The 27,235-nt window shown below is 37.0% G+C and overlaps 1 protein-coding gene across 2 annotated transcripts in view; it reads left to right on the forward strand.

Annotated features, from left to right (window-relative positions):
- Positions 1 to 27,235, forward strand: part of Tsen34 (tRNA splicing endonuclease subunit 34) — a 64,985-nt gene that overhangs the window by 15,880 nt on the left and 21,870 nt on the right. For both annotated transcript variants that reach the window (XM_090384687.1, XM_090384686.1), the window contains exons 3-5: positions 5,702 to 5,805; positions 21,164 to 21,452; positions 25,517 to 25,678. In XM_090384687.1, coding sequence (XP_090240813.1) covers positions 5,702 to 5,805; positions 21,164 to 21,452; positions 25,517 to 25,678 — 555 coding nt within the window. The remainder of the gene's footprint in view (positions 1 to 5,701; positions 5,806 to 21,163; positions 21,453 to 25,516; positions 25,679 to 27,235) is intronic.

The following is a 27,235-nucleotide window of genomic DNA, read 5'->3' on the forward strand; positions in this document are numbered from 1 at the left end:
AGCAGAAGCCTGAAAAACAAGATGCATGGTATTTCAGAGACTGCTGGGAGCCATTGTGGTACAAGTAAACACATGGGTTGTGTTAGGGTAGCTAAGAATAGAAACAGGTGCAGGTATACTTGCGTGTACACCAATGCTAGGAGTTTAGTAAATAAATTTGATGAATTTGAGGTATTGCTCAAACCATCGAAGGCAGATATTGTTGGGATATCAGAGACATGGTGTCACACAGATATAAGGGATGCAGAACTGGAATTTGGGGAGTACAACATCTACAGAAAGGATAGACAGGATAGGAAGGGAGGAGGGGTTATGCTATTAGTTAAGAAACACATAAAAACCAAGGAAGTGAAGCCAGTCGACATCGCTGGACAGTGCAGTGTGGAGTCAGTTTGGTGTGACATAAACATTGGGAGATCAAAATTGAGAGTAGGAGTGTGCTATAGGCCTAATGACTCTGATGAGTATAATAAGGAACTGTACAGGGAAATAGAGTGGGCCAGTAAATCAGAGTGTCTTATAATGGGAGATTTTAATTTCCCAGATATTGACTGGAATTTGGGGGCTGGATACTCACACACTAGCAGGGCTTTTGTGGATTAATTGGATGATTGTTTTCTACATCAGCATGTTCGGGAGGCAACTAGAGGGAGTAATACTCTTGATTTGATTATCAGCAGTGATTCTTCATGCATTAAGAATCTGCAGATAAATGAACCACTAGGTGGCAGTGATCACAGTGTGCTGAAGTGGGATTTACTCAAAGAGGTAACTACCATTAGGAGTAAAGGGAAGGGTTATTGCTTCCGTAAAGGCGACTACGATGGACTGAGACAGTATTTAAATTCTATACAGTGGGACCAACTGATGATGTTACCAACAGCAAATTCAAAATGGGAAGCATTCAAAGAACTTATCTTGGAAGCTACTAGGCTTTACATACCAACTAAGAAATATTGTTCAAGGTTTAGGCCAAAATGGATGTCAGATGAACTAATGAGGCATATGGCAGAGAAGAAAAATGCATGGGATACTTACAAATTAACACATGACACAGAAGCCTATGATAGATACAAGTTGATATGCAACCAAGTTACAAAGGAGGTTAGGCAGGCGAAGGCAGATTACGAGAAATCCTTGGCAAGGGATGCAAAGAAAAACAGCAAAGAGTTCTTTACTTATGTAAACTCTAGAAGGAAAGGGATGAATCAGATTGGTCCACTTGATATTGATGGGTCAAGTGTTGATGATCCTGCTCAGGTAGCTAACAAACTAAATGAATATTTTGCATCGACATTCACACATGAGGAGTTATTCAGCGAGGGGAATGCCAGAGGTGTATTCAACTCTAGCAGTAAGTTACAGAATCTTGAAATAACTGGGAGTAAAGTGGAGGAGAAACTGTTGAAGATAAACACAAGACAGGCACCCGGGGTGGATGGGATCTATCCAGTTATATTAAAGGAGGCAGCAAAGGAAGTAAGCAAACCCTTAGCCATAATTATGAGAGCTTCCTTGGACTCAGGGGAGGTACCCATAGACTGGAAATGTGCAAATGTGACCCCAATTCACAAAGGAGGATCAAAGGCTGACACAAGTAATTATAGACCTGTGAGCTTAACTTCTGTTCCAGGAAAATTAATGGAGGCACTGGTTAAAGAAGCACTGCAGGATCATTTAGACAAGACTTCAGTTATAGCTCAGACACAGCATGGTTTTGTTAAGGGGAAGTCTTGCCTGACCAACTTGATTGGATACTATGATGCAGTCACAAAAGAACTGGATGCAGGGAATAACTTTGATATTATATACTTGGATCTTAGAAAGGCTTTTGATACTGTTGCACATGGAAGACTGCTACACAAATTGGAGCAGTGTGACATTGGAGGCAAATTGCTGCTATGGATAAAGGGGATAGTTTGTTAGCTACCTGAGCAGGATCATCAACAGTTGACCCATCAATATCAAGTGGACCAATCTGATTCATCCCCTTCCTTCTAGAGTTTACATAAGTAAAGAACTCTTTGCTGTTTTTCTTTGCATCCCTTGCCAAGGATTTCTCGTAATCTGCCTTCGCCTGCCTAACCTCCTTTGTAACTTGGTTGCATATCAACTTGTATCTATCATAGGCTTCTGTGTCATTACATCTTATTGACATGTACTGTTTTTTGATCTACAACAAAAATCTGATTACATGTAAAAACAAGTTAGTTAATGTATGAATTCTTTCAGGGAATGGGAGGCTAGAAGTTCATCAAGCTCTAACAGGGAGCTAAATGATTTTGCAATCATAGAGAGGAAAGAGGAAGAGAAATTGTTGAAGTTAAACATTAGAAAGGCATCTGGATGGATGGGATCTATCCAGTTATATTAAGGGAGGCAGCAAAGTAAGTAAGCAAACCCTTAGCCATAATTATAAGAGCATCCATGGATGCAGGGTGAGGTCTCTGTGGACTGGAGATGTGCAAATGCATCTCAAATTCACAAAGGGGATTGAAGGGTGACACAAGTAATTACATACCTGTTAGTTTAACTTATGTTCCAGGGGAATAGAAGTTAACCATTGACTCCAATATTTCCAGAGAAAATAATGGAGTCAATGGTAAAAGAAGTAATGCAGGATCATCTAGACAAGGCTGCAGTTATATTTCAGACACAGCATGGGTTTGTTAAGGGGAAACCTTGTTTTGGCCAGTTTGATTGGATGCTTCGATGTGGTCATGAAGGAACTGGGTGCAAAAAATAATTTTGATATGATATACTTGGATTTCAGAAAAGCTTTTGGTACTGTTGCACATAAAAGAGTGCTGTATGAATTGGAGAAGTGTGACATTAAGAGCAAGATGTGCTATGAATAAAGGGATGGTTGGGTGGGAGAATACAGAGAATGGTAATCAATGGACATTGCCCTACAAGGACTAATGTTATTAGTAGAGTCCCACAGGGTTCAGTGTTGGGTATATTTATCAATGATATTGATGAAGATATATCAGGCTTAATGTCCAAGTTTGCAGATGAAGCAAAAGTTGGCAAGGTGATTAATTACAGCGTGCTACTGTTTTTTTTTGTTGTTGGTGCATCAGCTTCTGTGGCCATAATGCACCTCCCAAAGATTTTGCATTTTACTGTGATCCAAGCCCGAGGCAGTATTCGAACCCGCGACCTTTGGGTTACCAGGCAGGCACTTTACCCACCTGGCTAGCCCTGTCGGCAGTATGCTACTGTAACAGGATCTAGAAAAGTTAAGCTGATGGGCTGAAAAATGGTAATTGAAGTTTAACATTGATAAATGCAAAGTACTGCATATGGGTAGCAGTAACCCCAGAGTAGTAGTAGTAGTGGCACGTGATGCAAGAAAGCAAGTATATATGCTTATGCAGCATCAGCCAAAAAAAAAAAAATTTACAAAACAAATCCCTCTAAATGTTTGTCCAGTTCCTCCTTAAATTTATTTAAGCTATCAATTTCCACAACGACAGATGGAAGTTTGTTCCAGTAATTAACCACCCGCTGACTAAAGCCAAATTTCCACACATCTATTCTACATCTGTCTTTCCTCAATTTGAATTTATGCCCCTTAGGTTCATAATATGAACAAGTGGAAGAATCCCATCAGAATTCAGCGTGCTCAACCCATTCAAGGCCTTATACACCTCGATCAAATCATCTCGCAGGTGCTTAGTCCCCAGCCACTGCAATTTGAGAACTTAAGCCTCTCTTGGTAAGTGGATCCCTTCATTCCCCTCTCCCCTCACCAATCTTGTTGCCCTTCTCTGTACATGCTCAAGCAAATCTACTTACTTCCTAAAATGAAGTATGTACTCAAGGCATGGCCTGACCATTGCCTTATACAGAGGGACAATCACCTCCTTTTCCCTGCTAGTAGAATTCCTATATATCATTGACAAAACCCCATGACCTGCCCTGGCAGCCTGTCTGTATTGCTCAGAAAACTCATATCTGACTACACAATTACTCCCAGGTCTTTTTCATTTTCTACCACCTTAAGTGTAATACCACACAGTTGGTACATTTCTCTGAGGTTCTACCAATATGCAGTACTTTGCATTTGTCAAGGTTAAACTTCAGTTGCCACTTCTCAGCCCATCTGCCCAAATTTTCTAGATCCTGTTGCAGTAGCACACTGCCATTACTGTCATTAACAACCCTGCCAACCTTTGTATCATCTGTAAACTTTGACACTAAGCCTGATATACCTTCATCAATATCATTGATAAATATACAAAACAACAGTGGACCCAACACCGAACCCTGTGGGACTCCACTAATAACATTAGTCCGCGAAGAGCAGCATCCATTGATTACCACCCTCAGTCTTCTCCCACTCAACCATCCTTTTATCCATTGTAGCAACTTACCCTTAATACCGTTCTGCTCCAATTTGTACAGTAGTCTTCCATGTGCAATAGTGTCAAAAGCTTTCCTGAAATCCAAGTATATGATATCAAAATTATTTTTTGCATCCAGTTCCTTAGTAAAATACCAACTGTGTGCTACTACACTCAAGGTAGTGTAAAATGAAAAAGACCTGGGGGTAATTATACAGTCAAATATTAAGTTGTCTGAGCAATGCAGACAGGCTGCTAGGACAGCTCGTGGGGTTTTGTCATTGATATATACAGGAATTTTGCTAGCAGCAATAAGGAAGTTATTATCCCATTGTATAAAGCAATGGTTAGGCCACATCATGAGTACTACACACATGTCTGTAAGCCTCATTTTAGGAAGGATGTGGAGCTGCTGGAATTGAGTACAAAAAAGGATATAGAGATTATTGAGCAGAACAAAGGGGTGCTCTTACCAGGAAAGGCTTCAGTTCTGCAAATTGCAGCTTTTGGAGACTAGGCACCTGTGAGATGATCTGTTTGAGGTGTTTTAGGCTTTGAATGGATTGAGCAAGTTTAATGCTGATGGGATTCTTCCTCTTGCTTAGACCACACACAAGTGGGCACAAATTCAAATTGACAAAGGATGGTTGCAGAATAGACGTGTGGAAGTTTGCCTTTAGCTAACAGGTGATGTTGGAACAAACTTACACTGTTGTTGTGGATGTTGATAGTTTAAATAAATTCAAGGAAGAACTAGACAAATTGTTGGAGGTAATGAATAGGTGAAATGGTTTTTTTTTTTTTTTTTTTTGGCTGATGCTGTATAATCTTGCATTATATGCCACCACTAATTTTAATGCTAATGATATCTGTTAACCCTTTAGTGTTGAATAGCCATTAAGAATTAAAATTTACTAACTTGTGCGTGTGTGTATATATACCATATTTTTCTTTTCCAAGTTGATAATTAATTCCACGTAGTTCAAAGAGCATAACAGGGAAGAACAGACAACTGTACTGTACTTTTCTCTTGATTTGTAGTGGTGATGATTTATAACATGCTTCTTCAGGTTTGTAATAGCCTTTACCTTGTTAATGGTGCAGTCTTGTTTCGGTGAATCTGTATTAACACTACATATATTACAGCTCCCCCCTGCATCTGATATATAGTTATGATAAGTTTCTCTGACAAAGACTTAATTGTTGTTTTTACAAAAATTATAATTGATAAATATAGTTTGTCATTTTTACAAAAATTATAATTGATAAATATAGTTTGTCATCTTTTAAACTTGAAATTTGAAAAATAACTGATAATCTGAAATATAAAGTAGCACTTTCATTTTTTCTAGGTTACATTTTCCTTGTAGACCGAAGCTCACAAGATTTAAAAATACCATCTAGAGAGGAAGTTACAGAATTCCATCAATTAAGAGATGGTCTCTGTCAGCAGCAGGTAAAGAATTTGTTCTAAATACTGTGATTGGTTATATATGAAAAGAAAAAGTTATATATATTAGTCTGATCAGGGTGCCACCTCATTTGTGCTGTGGTGGCACCCTGCCCTCCCATTCATTCCTCAGTTTCGACTTTAGAAGCGAAAGGTGGGGTGCAACTGTAGATACACCCACCACACTGAATTCAAAGTCTGGTGAACAGACTTTACTTTAAATTTCAGTGTTTGATTTAAAAATTACTTTAGTACGTAAAGGAACTACTAGACAGCAGTAATTATTGTTTATTCGCTTGGATTTATACAAATAAAAAATCACTTTCAAGGTTAAAGGGAAGGGATTTTATTTTCACAAATGTGATTATAATATGAGCTCAGATTAATGATGAGAATGTTCTTTAAATTATTTTAGTGGATTAAACTGATAATGAAACAATGTAAAGTCAAAGATATTGTTCTAAAATGGATGTCATATAAACTGTTGTCAGACGCTTAGAGGTAGAAAACAAAAATCAGGGGATACAGAGTCCTACAATGAGCACAGACTAGTTGGTAATCAAGTTGTTCATGGGATTAGGCAAGTTAATGCAAATCAGCAGTCATGAGCAGTAACACAGAAAGACAAATGATACTGAAACTGAAGACTAGGGATAGTGTACTAATAAATAGAAGAGAAGGCATAATTCAAATAGCAGAAGACTACTATAAAGAATTATATAAGAAGTGAGGGAATAATGCCAGCCAGCAGTGGGGAAGATGGATCACAAATTAGCAACACATATGACATACCTAATATCCTCCCTGATGGGGTAGAACATGCAGTGAAGAAAATGAAGAATCAGAAAGCCATGGGTGATGTTACTGTAGAGTTGTTAAAATTGGGAGAAAGAGACATGACACAGAAACTTGCAAGACTCTTCACAAAATACATTAGGAAAGGCGTGACACCTCCTAAGGAGTGGAATAATGCAATCGTAATTTTAGTATTAGTATTAGCCGCATGGTGCAAGAAAGCCTATGGCTTATGCTGCACCAGCCAAAAAAAAAAAAAAAAAAAAAAATTCGAACAAAACAATGGCAAAAAAAAATAATAATAATTAATAAAAAAAAAAAAAGAAATTAAACCTATCATCCTATGCGCTTCGCTTACCCGAAAGTATTATCCAAATGACCTTTGAATTTCCCCAAACTGTCGGCCTCTACCACCCATGAAGGCAACTTATTCCAGTAATTTATAACTCGCTGGCTAAAATAAAATTTCTGGAAGTCCAATCTAAACATTTCCCCCCATAACATTAATTTATGTCCCCTAGTTCTAGCATCATTTATAGTCTTGAAAATTTCGTCCTCATTCATTTTACTGATGCCTCTCACAGCCTTAAACACCTCAATCAAATCTCCTCTAAGGTGTCTAGTTTCCAAACTCTGCAACCCACATATTCGAAGTCTTTCTTCATAAGGACGCCCTTTTGCCGATCTCACCAGACGAGTTACCCGTCTTTGCACCCTTTCAAGAAGCTCGATGTCTTTCTTTAGGTGCGATTTCCATACTTGAACACAGTATTCCAAGTGTGCTCTAACATAAGCCTTATATAATGGGATTATCACGTCCCTATCTCTACTTGCAAAAGTTCGATAGATCATCGATAGGACACCATGGGCCTTCTTTGCAACCTGTTTACAATGCTCAGAGAATTTCATGTCTGACCGTATCGTAACACCCAAGTCCCTTTCCTCCAGTACTGGGTTTAGTTGAACTCCACCAAGTGAATAAGTTATTTTGGGATTACTGTTTCCCAGGTGTAATACCTTACACTTTGTTGGATTTTTCTGACCATTCCTGAAGTCTATCTAGGTCTCTCTGAAGAAGCTCAGCTTGACAGTGATCATTAACTACTCTACCAATTTTAACATCATCTGCAAATTTAGACATCACGCCCTCTATCCCTTCATCAATGTTGTTTATGAAAATTAAAAACAACAGTGGTCCTAATACTGATCCTTGGGGAACCCCACTTCTTACATCAACCCAATCTGAGGAATGGCCATTTATCACAACCCTCTGCCTCCTGCCCTGAAGCCATCCTTCTATCCATCTAAGGATTTTCCCAGTGATTCCAACCTGTTCCAGCTTATAAAGCAACCGCTCATGTGGGACTGAGTCAAAAGCTTTGCTGAAATCTAAATAAACAATGTTGAAATTATTCCCTAAATCCAGCTCGTGAGTGACCCTTTCGAAATAGCGAACTAGATTTGTTAAACATGATTTTCCCTTTACAAAACCATGCTGAGTATCCTTGAGAATTTCAATTCGATCCAAATGATCCTGAATTCCACCCTTGATCATTGCCTCCATGATTTTCCCTACTACTGAAGTCAGACTGACAGGTCGATAATTTCCAACTGCACTTTTAGAGCCACCCTTATGTATGGGAGATACATTTGCACTTTTCCAATCCAAGGGAATCTCCCCAGATTCCAGTGATGCTTATATAATTAGCCTCAATGGTTCAATGCACTCGCTTGCCGCCTCCCTTAAGATTATAGGGTATATTCCATCAACTCCAGGAGCCTTACTGGCCTGTAGGCTTGTAAGTTTTTTCATTAAATAATCTTGCGAAATTTCAATATCATTAATTACATATTTTTTAACTTCTCTCCCACAATTTCCCATTGCCACAAAAGGTTTTTCATTTGTAAATATAAATGCAAAATAACTGTTGAGTTCATCTGCAACAGCAGCTGGTGTATTTAATACTATCCACTTTCCCTTACGTAAAGGTCCGATCTGGTTTGTCCTGCTCTTCTTAGCATTTATATATGTGAAGAATTCTTTATCCCCCCTCCCCTCTTTGCTCTGTTTGCTAGTGATTTCTCATAAACTGCCTTTGCCTGTCGAACCTTTTCTGTGGCTCTATTACACATCACCTTGTAGCTGTTATAGGCTTCAGTACTTTTTATTGCTCTGTAACCTTTCCATGCCACCTTTTTCTGCTCAAGTAATGTGGCAACTTCACTATTTTGCTGCATAAGAAGAGAGATAAACAGAAATTGGAAATTATAGACCAATTAGCTTGTTGTCCCACATCTGCAAGTTATTCACAAGGGTCATTACTTACAGATTAAAAAGAATACTTGATGAGAATCAACCAAAAGAGCAAGCTGGCTTTAGGACAGGATTCTCAACTATGGATCACCTTCACGTAATATCACAGCTAATGGAGAAAGCAAATGAATATAAAACACCATTATGTCTGGCATTTTTGGATTATGAAATGGCATTTGACTCCATACAACATAAGGTAATATTTCGGGCACTGGAAACACAAGACATAGATACCCCTTACATTATGATATTGAAGAAAATATATGAGAATGCTACCTCCTTTATTAGACAAGGCAAAGACAGTAGCAAATTTAAATTGAGAAAGGAGTTTGACAAGGAGACACAATATCTCCAAAGTTGTGTACTGCTGCCCTTGAGAAAGCTTTCAGAAGATTAGACTGGTTGCAGAAAGGAGTCAATGTGAATGGAGAGTATCTAAACCATTTACAATTTGCAGATGACATTGTGACTATGATCCCAAAGAATTTGAGGAAAATCTTAAATCAGTTATGCAGAGTTAGTATGGATTTTGGACTAAAGATGGATATGGATAAAACAAAAGTAATGTTGAACAAGTATCCCACAGAAGGGGATATAATCATTGAAGGAACAATAATTGAAAAGGTGGATTTATATACTTATCTTGGACAAGTCATTAGCTGTAATAATGATAAATGGCTGGAAGTCAAGAGAAGTATAAATATCGGATGGATAGCATTCAGGAAAATATAGTCACATACTGAGGTGCAATATCCCAATTTGTCTGAAACATAAAATAATGATGATTAAGTGTTAGCCAGTAAAATAATTTAATTACAAATCGATACTGAATATCTTTGATTACAAATAGATACTGAATATCTTTGATTACAAATAGATACTGAATATCTTTGATTCCAAATAGATACTGGGATTACAAATAGATACTGTGATTACAAATAGATACTGTCTATCTATTTGTAATCACAGTATCTATTTGTAATCAAAGATATTCAGTATCTATTTGTAATTAAATTATTTTATTGGCTAACACTTAATCATCATTTACCATGGATCCCAGTACAACAGGCCCATTTGTCCTCACATAAAATAATGAAACTGAAACTTCGGCACTCACTAAAAGAATGGAAGAGAAGCTGAAAACTACACAGCAAAAAATGGAACAAATTATATTAGGAATCAGACTGTTAGGTAAGAATAGAAACACATGGATTAGGCAGCAAACACAAATAAAGGACATTCTTATCAAAACTAAAGAACTGGAATGGACTTGCGCAGGACATATAGTTCGAAGATATGATGACAGATGGACTAAAAAAATAACAGAATGGTACCCAAGAGGAGCTAAAAGAAAACCTGGAAGACAACAACAGAGATGGAATTCACGAGTTCTTGGGAAGTAAATGGATGGCCATGGCACAAAATAAAAACTGGAAAGTTGCTAGAGAGGCCTTCATCCTGCAGTGGATTGAAAATGGCTGATGATGATGATGAGTGCAGATAAAAGCAGCAGGAATTCTTTGTGTACGCTAACACTAGAAGGAAGGGAGGAGTCACCAAATCTGAATTGGCTATTGTGTACACTGATATTGAGGCTGCTTTTTGACAGTCTAGACATCATGTTACTTCTCAGCCTTCTGAAATCCTTCAGGATTAATGGCTATTTTCTAGCTTTCATTGAGGAATAGAAGTGTACCTCACAATTAAGATGTCCCACTACACCCAGAAAGTCACTGCAGTAGTCTTAAAGGTATGTTTGTTATTTTGGAGCATTAGCAACTAAGGCCATATTGCTGCGGGATATGCGGTGGTCATTCTGACCTTTCTGCATCCTCCGTATTTGGTGGTGACGGGCTCGGACCCCGGTCTAATCAAGAAGCGTGTGCTATGCACTGCTGCTCCTTCCCACCTGGCTACGGATAGTCTTAAAGGGTGGAGTCCTTTCAGGCCTGTGTCAATGCTGTAATATATACCAAGATATAAAGTTGCTTACCTTAATCCCACTTTCATGAAATCCAATGGAAATAGCTTCTTCAATCACTGAGAGCTTGACTGCACTTTCACCTTGCTTGCAGATTTTCAGGTTAAATCTTAACCCTTTTAAATCTGCAAAAATGATTTATCCACTCAAACAGCAACCAACAGTTTGTGGCCATATTCACAAGCAATTATATTGATACACCAACCATGTTGTATAAAATAATAATTTACCTTTAATACTGCAAAATAAATGTATAGATATTTACAATTAAAACTATTTACAATATAATATATAATACAAATAAAAGCGATATGAAACATTAAAATACTTTAAAACACTTAAAATACCGGATACTGAAGCTTTCAGAGGCATCCGCCTCCTTTCTCAACAGTACATTTTTAGTTGCAACATATCCTTAAATAATAGCAGGTTCATGGCTCACGTGGTTCCACAGGTGCATGGGCGATATTCCCCTCATGCGTACTAGAACCGGAAATGGCTCGGGAGTGTACCAGGCAGAATCGGTCATCCCGTCTGAGTACTACAGCCTCAAGGAGGGGATGCATACGAACTCCCTTGTCTCTGTTAATGGTATTGTTCTCGGATGAACAAATTCGTAAGGTCTCAAGCCATCAGAGGCTTTCAGAGGCATCCGCCTCCTTTCTCAACAGTACATTTTTAGTTGCAACACATCCTTAAATAATAGCAGGTTCATGGCTCACGTGGTTCCACAGGTGCATGGGCGATATTCCCCTCATGCGTACTAGAACCGGAAATGGCTCGGGAGTGTACCAGGCAGAATCGGTCATCCCGTCTGAGTACTACAGCCTCAAGGAGGGGATGCATACGAACTCCCCTGTCTCTGTTAATGGTATTGTTCTCGGATGAACAAATTCGTAAGGTCTCAAGCCATTTGCGGTCCCAAAATCTATGAACACAGTCGACGATGACAGCTTTGTCTGGGGAGATCTGATGATGCTTCTCCCAAAAATGTTCACAGCAGACTTCCCATAATCCGCGGTCTTTGTAGCATTCATTCATATGTTCCCCCAGACGGTCCTTGAACCGGCGCCTTGTTTCACCAACATAACACTCCCCACAATCCGGGCACTTAATCTCATACACTATCCCACTACTACAATCTTTCGTTATGGGGTCCTTAACCTGAGACACCACTGTGTGCAACCTCTGTCCCAGAAGCTGCACACAGCATGTCTGGCAATTCTGTAATACTCATGCTAAACATTCAGTAAGGCCCGGATAGTAGGGAATGTAGGCCGTGGCAACTGGGTGTGAAAGGCTCTCTATGATACTCCACACCTCTAATGTATCTGTCCATGACCTTCGGGGGGGTAGCCACATTTCTTGAGGTCTGCTGTGACTCATTTAATTTCCTCTTCTCTGTCCCTGGGGGGATTGTGGGGAGTGTTATGTTGGTGTAACAAGGCGCCAGTTCAAGAACCGTCTGGGGGAACATATGAATGCTATAAAGACCGCGGATTATGGGAAGTCTGCTGTGGCAGAACATTTTTGGGAGAAGCATCATCAGATCTCCCCAGACGAAGCTGCCATCGTTTTGGGACCGCAAATGGCTTGAGAGCTTACGAATTTGTTCATCCGAGAACAATACCATTAACAGAGACAGGGAAGTTCGTATGCATCCCCTCCTTGAGGCTGTAGTACTCGGACGGGATGACAGATTCTGCCTGGTACGCTCCCGGGCCATTTCCGGTTCTAGTATGCATGAGGGGAATACCGCCCATGTGCCTGTGGAACCACGTGAGCCGTGAACCTGCTATTATTTAAGGATGTGTTGCAACTAAAAATGTACTGTTGAGAAAGGAGGCGGATGCCTCTGAAAGCTTCGGTATCCGGTATTTTAAGTGTTTTAAAGTATTTTAACATATTTTAATGTTTTATATCACTTTTATTTGTATTATATATTTTATTGTAAATATCTATACATTTATTTTGCAGTATTAAAGGTAAATTATTATTTTATACAACACGGTTGGTGTATCAATATAAAAAAAAAAGTAAAGTGCAACCATTATCAACCCACTGCAGGATGGAAGCCTCCTCAACAATTCATGCTGAGGGAAATGGACCATAATCTGCCACGCTGGTCCAGTGCGGGTTGGCAGATCGACCGTATTCAGCAGTCAGGGGCTTGAACCCCGGTCTACTTAAAGAGCGTGTGCTACTGCACTCCCGCTCCTGCCCACTCGGCTACGGAGGCCGTATCAATATAATTGCTTGTAAATATGAATTCTCCCAACCTCATAGGCCTATTTGAAGATATAACAGTTTGTGGCACTCTCATCCCAGTTGTTATCAGCCACAAGGACCTCAAAGTCTATTTCATTCCAAAGCTGAGATTTGTTACTCACACAGAATACCTCCATAAGTGATTTATCATTTTAAGCTGGTAAGTGAAAACAACATTTACTTCATATCAACGATGCTGCAACCACTACTACATATCTACAAAGCTCAGTTTATCCAGTTATTTTATATGCTGCTGAAACTTGTGCATCTGCTTCTCCCTCACTACTGAAACTACTAGCGTTTGCATGTGAATACTGGACCCTCACTACTAGCATTTGCATGTGAATACTGGACCCTGAAATGGACTACTAATAAGCATCACTGATCTCCTCAATTAAAAACCACTAACGTGGCTGAACAGCTAAATATACCCATGTTAACAAAAGTTAATTGGCATCAGATGTTTAATGACTACTTTTAAAATGTTCACAAGAGTGATAAATGCCCCAGACATCTGGAATTTGTTTGTGGCACAACTCTCCTGCCATCCTTCTGGTCTAACCCCTCACTAATCCTAAAACACAATCATCAGGACATGATTGAGCCAAGGAGGATGTCTTTGTGTGTGTGTGTGTCTGCTAGGTGCAGAGAGTGTATGATGAAATTAGATGCCAACTCAGCATTCTGACGAGACTTTGAAGAGTGCGGTAAATGCCCTCAAAGGATATTAAAATGGGGCCCATCAAGCTCTCAGCTGCCCAACTCAATGCCAGACCTAACTCTTGAGTGTCAGACAACACAGCAGCAATCTTCAAGGCAGAATGTGCTGATTCCACAGGAGCTAGTTATTGTCAGGACAACAGGGAATATGTTTTCCAAGACGGCCAGAGGCAAATTTTTCTGAGCAATGCAGACAGATGACATAGAGCAGATATCATATTTCAAGGGCACAAAAGGTGATATTATTGTACACGTTGGCACTAATGATATTAAGAGCAAGAGCAATGTTGGCAAAAAAAGTCGCAAGCTAGGATTGAATTTGAAGCAGGTCTTGCCTGACCAATTTGATTGGATACTATGATGTAGTCACAAAAGAACTGGATGCAAGGAATAACTTTGATATTATATATTTGGATCTTAGAAAGGCTTTTGATACTGTTGCACATGGAAGACTGCTGCACAAATTGGAGCAGTGGCGCATTGGAGGCAAATTGCTGCTATGGATAAGGGGATGGTTGAGTGGCAGAAGACAGAGAGTGGTAATCAATGGACACTGCTCAACGTGGACTAATGTTATTAGTGGAGTTCCTCAAGGTTCAGTGTTGGGTCCATTGTTGTTTTCGGTGTTTATGAATGATATTGATGATGGGATATCAAGTTTAATGTCTAAGTTTGCAGATGATACAAAGGTTGGCAGGGTCGTTAAGGACACTACTGACGCTATGCTGCTGCAACAGGATCTGGAAAGGTTGAACAGATGTGCTGAGAGGTGGCAAATGAAGTTTAACATTGACAAATGTAAAGTACTACATATGGGTAACAGTAACCCCAGAGCAATGTATCAACTCTGCGGTACTACACTGACAGTGGTGGAGAATGAAAAGGACCTGGGGGTAATTGTGCAGGCAGATATGAAGTTCTCTGAGCAGTGCAGACGAGCTGCAAGAGTAGCTCATGGTGTCTTGTCAATGATATACAGGAATTTTTCTAGCAGGGATAAGGAGGTGATTATTCCCTTGTATAAGGCAATGGTTAGGCCACATCTTGAGTACTGTATACAGGTCTGGAGGCCTCATTTCAAGAAGGATGTAGAGCTGCTGGAACGGGTACAGAGAAGGGCAACAAGATTAGTAAATGGAACAAAGGGTTGCTCTTACGAAGAAAGGCTTAAGTTTTGCAAATTACAGAGTCTGGAGACTAGGCACCGGCGAGGTGATCTGATAGAGGTGTATAAGGCTTTGAATGGTTTGAGCATGCTCAATGCCAATGGGATTCTTCATCTTTCTCAGAATAATCACCTCAGAGGGCATAAATTCAAATTGAGGAAGGACGGATGTCGGATAGATGTGCGGAAATTTGCCTTTGGCCAGCGGGTGGTTGGTTGGTGGAACCGACTTCCATCACTTGTTGTTGAAGTTGATAGCCTAAACAAATTTAAAGCTTAACTGGACAGGTATTTCAAACGAACGGAGGGGTGAAATGGGAGAGGGTTTTTTTTTTTTTTTTTTTTTGGCTGATGCTGAATAAGCTTGCTTTCTTGCATCATATGCCTCTACTAATGCTAATGCTAAAATGTCTGCAATTCTTGTCAGACATGATAGGAGGAAGTATATGTTGAGAGCATTGAGGAGTTATTAAGGGAGGAAACTTCCAGAAGTTTATCAAACTGTAACAGATTGCTTAATGATTTTGTAATAACTGGGAGCAAAGTGGAGGAGAAATTGTTGAAGTTAAACATAAGAAAGGCACCTGGGGTTGATGGGATCTATCCAGTTATATTAAAGGAGGTAGCAAAGGAACTAAGCAAACCCTTGGCCACAATTATGAGAGCATCCTTGGATTCAGGGGAACTCCCGACAGACTGGAGATGTGCAAATGTATCCCCAATTCACAAAGGGGAATCTAAGGGTGACATGAGTAATTACAGACCAGTTAGTTTAACTTCTGTTCCGGGTAAAATAATGGAGTCACTGATTAAAGATGCATTGCAGGATCATCTAGACAAGACTGCAGCAATAATTCAGACACAGCATGGGTTTCTTAAGGGAAAGTTTTGTCTGACAAATTGGATACTATGATGTGGTTACAAAGGAACTAAATGCAAAAAATAATTTTGATATCATATCCTTGGATTTTAGGAAAGTTTTTGACACTGTTGCACATGGAAGATTACTGTACAAATTGGAGCAGTATGGTATTAAGGGTGAGTTGTTACAATGGATAAAAGGGTGATTCAGTGGGAGAAGACACAGTGGTAATCAGGGATGCTGCTCTTCGTGGACTAATGTTATTAGTCCACGAAGAGCAGTCCCACAGGGTTCAGCATTGAGTCCACTGTTGTTTTGTATATTTATCAGTGATATTGATGAAGGTATATCAGGCTTAATGTCCAAGTTTGCAGATGATACAAAGGTTGGCAGGGTTGTTAATGACAGTAATGGCAGTGTGCTACTGCAACAGGATCTAGAACATTTGGACAAATGGGTCGAGAAGCACAACTGAAGTTTAACATTGACTAATGCAAAGTACTGCATATGGGTAGTAGTAACCCCAGAGAAATATACCAACTGTGTGGTACTACACTTAGGGTGGTAGAAAATGAAAAAAACCTGGGAGTGATTGTGCAGTCAGATATGAAGTTTTCTGAGCAATGCAGACAGGTTACCAGAGCAGGTGATGGAATATTGTTAATGATATATAGCAGGATTTCCCAAATTGTGGTCCGCAGCCCGGTACCTGTCTACGAACAACTTATTCGAAATATACCTACATAACACTATAAGAAAATATTCTTGAAGAAATAAAAATGTAATAAAATACCAAATGTGCAGTTATACTAAAAATACTCATTAAATAAATATTCATTTGCCCAAAAACAGATTCAGAAATATGTCATTTTATGTAAACTTTTGATAATAAACAAAGAAACAAATTACCTACCTTTTATTTATATTTACTCGTGTTAATTGAATACCTAATTGCTTGCATTATTACTGGTATGTTAAATGTCCTAATGGTAATGTTGTTATTTCCTGAGCTTACAAGTATAATTATTGAAAATACTTAATTTATTAATTTATAGCTATAGGTGGGCCACAAAAAAAAAAAATCTGCAAACACCGGTCCACACTTGAAAAAGTTTGGGAAACCCTGATATACAGGAATTTTGCCAGCAGGGAAAAGGAGGTGATTATCCCTTTGTATAAAGCAGTAGTCAGACCACACCTTGAGTACTGCATACATGTCTGGAGGCCTCATTTTAGGAAAGATGTAGAGTTGCTTGAGCATGTACAGAGAAGGACAACAAGGTTGGTGAGGGGAATGGAAGGATCCTCTTACCAAGAAAAGCTTAAGTTCTGCAAATTGCAGAGGCTAGAGACTAGGCACCTGCGAGGTGATCTGATTGAGGTGTATAAATCCTTGAATGTGTTGAGCACACTGAATTAATCTTCTGGACCTTCAACCCACACACAGTACTAAGTACTATAGGTTCTAATATCTTTCATGCTTGGGGTTTCATTAAAAATAAAATAAAATGATAAGAATATAGGGAATATTGGGAACATCCTTGAAGATAAAATAAAAAGAAAAGCACAAACAACAGCCTCCAACTTATTTTTCCAAACCATGTAAGCCATGCCTGGTAATATAATTATTTAAAGGAAGAGTATAAAAAAGAATATAGCTTAAAACAAGGGATGGCAAAATAGAATACAATGCAATAAAATAAAATTATAAAAAATTTGCTATTATGATATTATAACATAATAGCCATTTTTTTTTTGCAATATGGGGAAAATATAATAAAACATAGTTTTATTATATTTTCACCACAATATGCTAAACCAGGAAGAGAAGACTATAAAGTAAATGGAAATGGTAATATTACTAGCAATAATTAGGCATACCTATAACTATAGCATGTACAGTATAAATCAAAGTATGTATAGTATAAATCAAAGAAATGCTTGAACAATAAAGTACACTACTTAATACAGTGGAATACAAAGACAAGTAAATGTAATATTTTATAAATATACATGTATGAGGTGGATAACAAAAAGTTTTTCCACTGACCCTCTTCTGTGTATTCTACTAATGTTATGTTTTATTGAATATATAGTTTGTTTATCTAGTAATGTGTGCCAGAAGTTTCATTGCTCTTAAGTCTGTTTCTTTTGTTACAAAGCTGAATATGTAACAGTGTCATCATGGATGAAGTTGGATATTGATCCATTATCAAATTCCTTTTCTTGCAAGGCAAAAGAACCAAGAACTATCCGTGAAGAGATGTCTATGGTGTATGGGGGGGATATCTGTCCATCATATGACATTGTAAAACATTAATCTCCACCAATGTTTTACACATGCTGCTGGGAGAGCATCCATGATGAAGAAAGAAGTGAGCAACTATCCACATCTTACACTGCAGAATTTGTGGAGAAAATTGAACAGCTGATCCTCAATGACCACCAGATAATAATTAAACAGATACTTGCTGAGACTAGGATAAGCTAAGGATTAGTGGAGATCACAATTCACAATGATTTGAATATGAATAAGGTATCTCAGCACATTGGATTCCTCACTTACTCACATGTCTTCACAAATAAAAAAGGCATGCTTGCTCTGCTGAATTTATTGCCATATGACAGTGATCCTGGCCTGTTTTCTCCCCAATTGGTGGCTAATGACAAATTGCAAATATATCAGTTTGAATAAGAAATAAAATGGGTTTTGAAAACAATGGAAAAATGCATCATCACCAGATCTCAAAAAGCCCAGATTACATCCACCTGCAGGGAAGATGTTGCTGTCAGTTTTCTGGGAAGTGATGAGCAGAATTTCTGGGAAAAGCAATTAAGGAATGCTTAAAGGTGTGCTGTTGCTTCATGACAATATGCCAGAATACACTGCTGTTGCAACCACTGATCTTCTTTGGAAGTTAGGACTTCATATCTTACCAAACCTGTTTTATTCCCCTGACTTGGCACCTTCTGACTTTCCTTTTTCTGGAGTTGAACTAGTTTTTCAAAAAAATTGCAATTTTTTTGGGCAATGTACACAGAAGCATTATTTCAAGAACATTGTTGAGGTCTACAAAAAATAGCAAAAGAAAGTGTTGCAAAAGATGGAAGAAATGTGCCACTTTGGGTTGTGACTACATAGAGGAGTAATTTGTTCCACATCTCAACCTCCCAGGACACAAACATGGTCAAGGGAAAAACTTTTTGATACCCTTGTACTTAAAGAATTGGTGGAAGTAAATTTTGAATAAAATTAGAATAAGCTGATCATCTAAAATATAGGAGATATTACTATATTTAAAAAAATTATTAGCTTGTATAGAATCTGCAAAATAAGAACCAATTTTAATATAATGATTAAGCCATAAAATATATACAAGGATGTCCTCTTCTGTAATAATTGCAGTAGTAAAGCTTGAAAAACAGTGAAAACCTCCTTACCAAATTGGAGAAATAGCAAGAGAAACAGTACTTTCTCTTTAGTTTGATAACCCTCCACTGTAATTTTTTGGTTCTTCTGTTTTCTTGTTCTGTTTCATAATTAACTAATTTACATATAATGGATTATTTTTATATAATCATTATTAATCATTCAGTTATGCCCATCACTAGTTTTTACCAAACCAAATAGCAGTCAGTGATTTGCCAAATTGTTAAACATTGGTTTTCTTGGATAAGATTGTAGACGAGGATGATTTTGGTGTCTTATTTCTTGATGTCAGTGGGTGACCACCTATTTCTACCTTAGAGTGACTCACATGGTTGCCAGCTCTCCTGATTTTATAATGGACAGTCTCTCTTTTTGACCCAATTTGATCCTTTTTTCCTTCTCATTGTCATACTAGAGTTGGTAGAGTTTCTCCATCTTTTTGCAAAAACAATATTGGGTTTTTTTTGCAAAAAAAATCATAAGCTGTATTAAAATCAGAATTTGTATAAAAATTCTGTGAATTTTTTCTTAGTTTTGTCAAAGATATGGCCATGGTAAACACCTGAGAATAGTTTCTCAGGTGTTTACCATGGTTTTCATTTCAAATGCAATTCATATGATATAGCCCAGGGATGATACTCTTTCTCTGTTTGGAAAGTAATAAATATTAATAAAAGAACTCAAATTTCATTAAATAAAAAACTAATCTAATTAAATATTTCTTTTCAAAGAAACTAAATTATGTGTTTTCAACTCCTAACTCATGTTACTAATATGGTCTAGAAATATAAGCCAAAACAGTGGTTTTCCCTGTAATAAATTAAAGGCCACCTTCCTTGTCAATCACAACTACAAAAGGCAAATGAGAGACAATTGCAGACAGGTTGATATAGAAAACTATTATAAAGTGTTTTATTTATACAGTAAAAAAACAGAACGGTAGCACAAGTTTACTCTTGAGATGATTTGTATGCTGATACAATCCCAACTCCAATATTTAATACATTCATAGCAGAGGCTGTATGATGAATGAATTGATAAATTGTGGAGCCAGCAACCTTCTGTTGTGAATTCCTAAAAGCAAAGCATGTTTCTTTACTGCATTTGAAAGTTTGCTATCTCCAAATTGAATTCATATAGCAAGTTGCTATGTTTTATGCTTCTAATAACCTGACTTGTTATTAAAGCATTAAGTTAAATGTTATTTAACTTTAACTCAAGTATAATTGTATTTGGAGAATTAGTTCATCATTAAGTAATGCTATTTGGGCAATTAGTTTTTTGAACCAAATTGAACTGATTTCAAAAAACAAAATCCAGCATTTCTCAGTATTATTGGGGGTAAAGAAATAGATATTTTGCAAGTCATTTCTGTCAATTTCAGTGTGGAACTTACCAGACTCTTATGAAAGAAGAAAGAATTGATATCCAGCAGTCCTTGATTGGAGAGCTGATGAGGGAAGCATGAAGTATAACAAGTTATCCAAAGTCATTCTTGACATTTTAATAATTCCTTATGGCAATGCTGAGTGTCAGAGAATATTCAGAGGGTGTGCGTGCGTGCGTGCGTGCGTGCGTGCATGGACACACACCAAATGCAATGAACATGCTCAAACAGATCAAGTGCAACTGCAAGTGCTAGGCAATGGAAACTCCCCTATGTAAGCATTGATGTCACATGCCTTAGCTGTTTTCTAAACTGAAAATGTTATGTGGTGACATTAGTTGCCAGACTTTTTGATTAAGCCTTGTACAAATGTATATATTGATTGATTAAGTATTAGCTCATTAATTGTTAATTTTTAATAATTAAATATTGTATGTTTCAGGCTGACCTTTATAAAGAAGAAAGAAAGAAGGTCATTCTCTCAAAGAGTGATATCATATATGAAGGGAAAAGAAAGAAATTATTGAAAAAGCGGCAAGCAAAATTTTTAAAAACAGCAAAGGATGAGCATGTAAAAAGTGCACCTGAGATTGAAGAAACAAGCAAAGATACTTTGCTGGGATGGTCATCAGATAGCGAAATTCAGTTGGACAAAAATGCTGTAATTCAAGAACAGTTGGATAAAATTCCAACAGTTCCAAAAGAAACGTGTATGGTTCAACTATTTACAGGTAATATTATTTAAAAATATTGATTTTAAATTGATAATAATTCTGTGCCGATTGTTCATTCAATCAGCACAGAATTATTATCAATTTATAAGTGGGTTTATTGTTCATTCAATAAACCCACTTTGCTTAGTTATTATTATTCCAACTAATTTACAGGTTATATACAGTTAGTTCTCAACTTTAAGAGTTAATTTGTTCCTAGCACGTGCTCGTAAAGCAGGAATTTATTTCCCATAGACATAAGGTTAAAAATAGGTGTTATGTTCTCAACAATGAAATTAGTTAGCTAATTAGTTTGTTTAAACGATTGATTTATCGAAAGAAATGAAAACGTAGCCTGTAAAATCAAGCAAATTATAATAATAGAGAAGTTATTTACGACTTACAAATGTTAAAGAATGTTTGTTCTTCATCATCATCAACTAAATGCACACTTGTTGATCACTCATTATTGGCTCAACACTCGGTTTGTTGCACAAGGAGTCATCTTCTTCAGAAATGCTTCAAGAGGCATTTGTTATATAATTGACGATTTCAGTAAAGAGGAAACACATTTCACCATAATGTAAAAAACCGCACAATTCCAGCTTTTCGTATTTTCACAAATACAAGAAGATCGAGTTTACTACCCGTTTATAATTGTTTATTATATTTACCCGTTTATTATATTTACTACCCGCTTGCAGTAACAGAAAAGTCCAATAAACCGGGAAGTGCAAATTGTTTTATGGTCGTGACCTCCAGAAATGTGCTTTAGAAAAATATCACAAAGGCATTTAAAACTGATTCTTATAACAGAACATATGATAACGATGAAAGTGTAGTGCATTTTAATGATTTCAATTGGTAACTAATACAATTTACAAACCACGCTCATGACCTTTTATATTGCCTTAAGGTCACGCTCGTGACCTTAAAAATGACATTTTAGAGAAATAAATAGCTTAGTTATACAGCGAAAATTTCAAATTCCGAGATCTTGAAACGAATTACCAAGAAACTATGTGTTATTGGGTTCACATTATGATATTTGAAACGATACAATAGTGTCTGGAACTGATTAATATCGTAAACCGGGGTACACTGTACTCTATAGCTGTGCGCATGGTTTGGAATGCAGTATTTATGAATGTTTAACAGTCATTTTTTTGTAATTAATGTACATGTTTTCGATTTTGTTGATACTTGGGAGGGAAAACTCGTAAAGCGAGAACTGGTTGTATATTTATTTATTTTTACCATTTTGTACACGTTTTCATCCTTCTGTTAGCATCTGTATTGATATTCACCATACGGCCAAGGAAGACTTACTGCTACAGCAAAAAGAAAAAAAATAAATAAATAACGACGCTACTTTTGTTTCCCTCTTTCTGCAGTACTAATCAAGCAAGCCTTTGAAATTCTCCAAATCATCTGAAGGCAACTTATTCCATTAATTAACAACTTGCTGGCTAAAGGAAAACGTTCTACAATCCAGTTTATAATTCTTCTCCCTTAGTTTGAATATATTGCCTCTTGATTCTAGTGCTACTTAATACTGTGTAAGTTTCTGCTTCCATAATTTAATGCTTTCTCTCAGGGCCTTGTAAACCTTAATCCAATCCACTCCTTCCTCCCCTCTAAGTAATCAGGCTCTATAGCCCAAATTTTTAAGTCTCCATCTCTGAATAGGTGTCCATTTGCTAGCTTCACCATGTACATTGCAAGTCTTTACATCCTTTCAAAAAGCTCTTTCTTTTTTAAAGATATGACCTCCATATTTGTGCATAGTATTCCAGTTGTCTCACAATTGAAATACTCTGTCCAAGAATTGTGTGGGAGGAGACAGGAGAAGGTCATAAATTATGACCTCCTTCTCTTCCCTTCTCTACATGCAGTTTGATAAATCATTGATATCATTCCACGGATTCTCCTTGTCACTTGTCCAAACTGCATGGAGAATTTCATGTCTATCTATAACTGTGACTCTCAAATCCTCTACCATTTTTAATTCAACCCCTCCAAGTGTATAAGTTGTTCTTGGGGTTTCTATTTCCCAAATGTAAAACCTTACATTAGTATTAGTAATGGCCGCATTTTTCAGCATTCAAATGTAGTTTCCATATACTTGACCATTCACAAAGCCTAAATCATCTTTGAAGGAGTATGACAAGTTGTCATACTCCTTCAAAGATGAATGGGGAATAATTGGATAATGACAAGTTGTTGCTTGTCCTTGTGTTCTTGTTTATACTTTAGCATGACCATCCCACCAGGTCAGTGGAGTATTCTCTCCCAGTATTCTCATCAACTGTAATTGATATTGTTCCCTGTATTCCTTCATTAATGTCATTTAAGAAAATCAAACAGGAGTGGTTCCATGCATCTTTGCCTCCTATCACGTAGCTATACCATAATCAATCTAAAAAACTTATCTGCAAACCCACTATGTTCAAACTTACACAGTGATCTCTCATTTGGGACTGAGTCAATTTTTTTGTTACAGCCCAAATAAACGATGTTCAAAGTTATTTCCTGCATGCAACTCATGAGTAACATTGTCATGATAATTTATCAGATTACTGTGTTTTCTACATGTTAAGATGTGTCCCTGTTTTAGAAAGCAAATTTTGGGGAAAAAATATTTTATGGTATATAATTGAAATGCAAATTCAAAAATGATATACAAAATGTCAGTATAGGATATGTCTTTCACTTGTTGTAGAACTCCAAAAACACGTTATTGATGTTTTAGTCTGAACTTTCACTTTATTCAAAGAATACATTATTTGCATTACCATCAGGGGCACTGCTGATTCCATGAATTTTTCACCCATTTGTACACTTATGTAATTATTGGCTTCATTCAACTTGGTGTAAAATTGTGTTTTGGTGCCCTCATTATCCACTCTTCATGTATGAATGTTTTAAAGAGTTTTGTTAATTGAAATGTCCAATACTTCAGTTGGCCAAGATCTGCTGGAATTTCAGCTAACTTCGATTAATTTAATAGTACCTGTACTTTTTTGTTTTGCCTCTGTTAATTGTGATCTGAAGCAATCACCCTAAACAAGCTAGCTTTTTTCAGAAGACTACTTGGGTGTTTTGACCACAATTTATCCAGCCGTGGTTTAGATAGAAAGCACAGTTCAAAGCTAGTGTACCATCAGACCATAAGATGTGAGGAATTTTAGGCAACATTTTCAAGAAGACACATATGTCTTATAATCTAGAAAATATGGTAGTTAATCTTTTTCCTCATTCTGGGATCTCTGATAAAATCACATCACTCAGTCACTCTGGGATCTCTGTGGCTGGAGGATTCTGCTTGCTTGACTTAAGATAACCCCAGCAGTTTTCTCCTTTCCCTCCTGCCTGCACCTATCAGATTGCTTTGTCCTACAAGATGATTGAACAAGTCCAGTCATGTGCTGTCTGAGATCATGAGATCAAATTTCATGAGGTCAGCATTTGATGCTGACTCATGAAACTTGCTCTCCACTGACCTTAATAGAAAATGTCTTCAGGCTCACAGGCCCCATTCCCCTCAATCACTGATCATAGATAATACCGCTATTGCAGAATTTCTAAATCAAGTTGTGATAGGTTTTTTTAGTTTCTTACATAGTGATATTTCATGCAGTTTGGCCTTGGTTGCCTCAGGAGAGGGTATGCTATTAAATTTGTTTTAATTGATTATAACTTCTGAATTAACTCAGAAGTATACTCCTTTGCAACACCATTATTATTTTTAATTTATCCTCCCCCATTATTTTGTTTGCTGTAGTTAAGTGCCATTTTTCTTTGCATTCATTTTTTATTTAATTGGGCCATTCTTATACTTATCCTTAATTTAGTTCAATATTGTTTTATTTGAGCAACATGTGGTTTGTAAATGCATTGCAGCTATATGTTTGCTTTATTTCTTTACTACATATTTTTCTTACTATTTGTATTCTTTTCTTTAGTGCATTTTAATTTAAATTTAATTTTGGTATATCCTGTATATATTTGTGCATGTGTGTAATTGTACCTTAAGCATTTCTAATTGCTCTTACACCATCATTGTCATTTTAAATTTACAGAATGTCCATGGAAATCTGAAAATGATGAATGTGCTGCTGAGTGGTCTTTTCCATCTACTGATGAAGAAATATTGCGATATGCTGTATTTAAAGATCTATGGGAAAAGAATTATTACCTTACTTCTGGTGCAAAATTTGGTGGAGATTTTCTTGCATATGCAGGTGGTATTATAATTTAATTTGTAATTAGAGTTACATTTATAAAGTTTATAGTGTGTACATTTATAAAGTTTATATTGCTTAGGAATTCCGAAGTTATTCTTTTTACTAAAAGCAAAAATACAAATAACAACATAGACTCCTTACATCTGAAGACATGCTTCAGTATAGCTAAAAGTATTATTCTTATTTATATTATATAAGCCTTTACATCATTTAATACTATTCCTCTCAATATGCATAATAATTTTTATATAAACTTTCCTTGCATTAATTCAGTGGTTTTCAACCTTTTTTTAATAGCGGCACCCCTAACTCATTTATTTTATTTTGTGGCACCCCTACTCAATTTTCTGCCTGTTAGATCCGATTCTCTGTATATATCCATATATATATATATATAATATTAAAAAATATGTTAAATGATTAGTTATAACAGAATAATATAACAGAATATTTATGGATTGAAGGTTGAGCATGAGCAAATATATGATACTTGTTGGTATTATATTTAATTACTGAAGATTATCATTTTCAGAAATACATGTGGATGAAGGTTGTTTCAAAGAACAGTGATAGAAGATTTGGTGAGTGTGAAGTTGACTAGTTGAGGCACATGTTTGAACTAGTTCAGAAGAAATAAGTGGAATACCAATTCAGAAGAACAGTTCCCATGGAAATATCTATAGAAGAGGCATGCAGCAGAAACTGAACATTTGTGCAATAGAAAGTGGAGAGAGTTTGTAAGAGATGGACCATTTATTTCAAAGCTTCTAGATAGAAGCTTTGAATAAGTTTTCTGGCATCATCCTAGCTGTGGGAACAGTATTCCATGGTAGGGTGATTTTATTAGAAGTTGGGGTTAAGTGTTGTTGAAGATGATGAGCAACAGATTTCATTTATTTTTATTTATTATTTGTTTATTTTTGTCAGAAATAAGACAGGATGGAATTTTAAATCGATTGAAGTTCAAAAAGTTGTCTTCTCCCCATTTAGAAGATAGAGGGTCATCTACCCTCTATTCTCAACTGAAATAAAACCGGTCAAAAAAAGGAGATATGCATTTCAGTTAGCCTAAGGATTAACAATAACCTAATAACATTGCAAGGGCCTGAAAATAATATAAAGCAGTAATTCTTCAGACTTTGCCTCGTGTTAGTATTACTAGTGGAAAATGATGCAAGAAAGCAAGCTTATACAGCATCAGCAAAAAACATTTAAAAAAATAACTTTCTATTTACCTATCCATCTCCTCCAACAGTTTGTATAGTACTACCTTGAATTTATTCAAGTCTATCCACTTCCACAATATCATATGGAAGTTTGCTCCAGCAATCTACTACTCACTGCTTAAAGACAAATTTCTACACATCTATTCCGTAACAATCCTTCCCCAATTTAAATTTGTGCCCTCTTGTGTGTGAACAAGAGGAAGAATCCCATCAGCATTGAGTTTGCTCAATCCATTAAAGCCTTAAAAACCAGAATCAGATCACTTCACATGTGCCTAGTCTCCAGATGCTGCAATTGGCAGAACTGAAGCCTTTCTTGGTAAGAGCA

Source organism: Mastigoproctus giganteus, chromosome 11 (assembly GCF_048544385.1).
Source record: "Mastigoproctus giganteus isolate SK-2022 chromosome 11, ASM4854438v1, whole genome shotgun sequence".
Lineage (NCBI taxonomy): Eukaryota > Metazoa > Arthropoda > Arachnida > Uropygi > Thelyphonidae > Mastigoproctus > Mastigoproctus giganteus.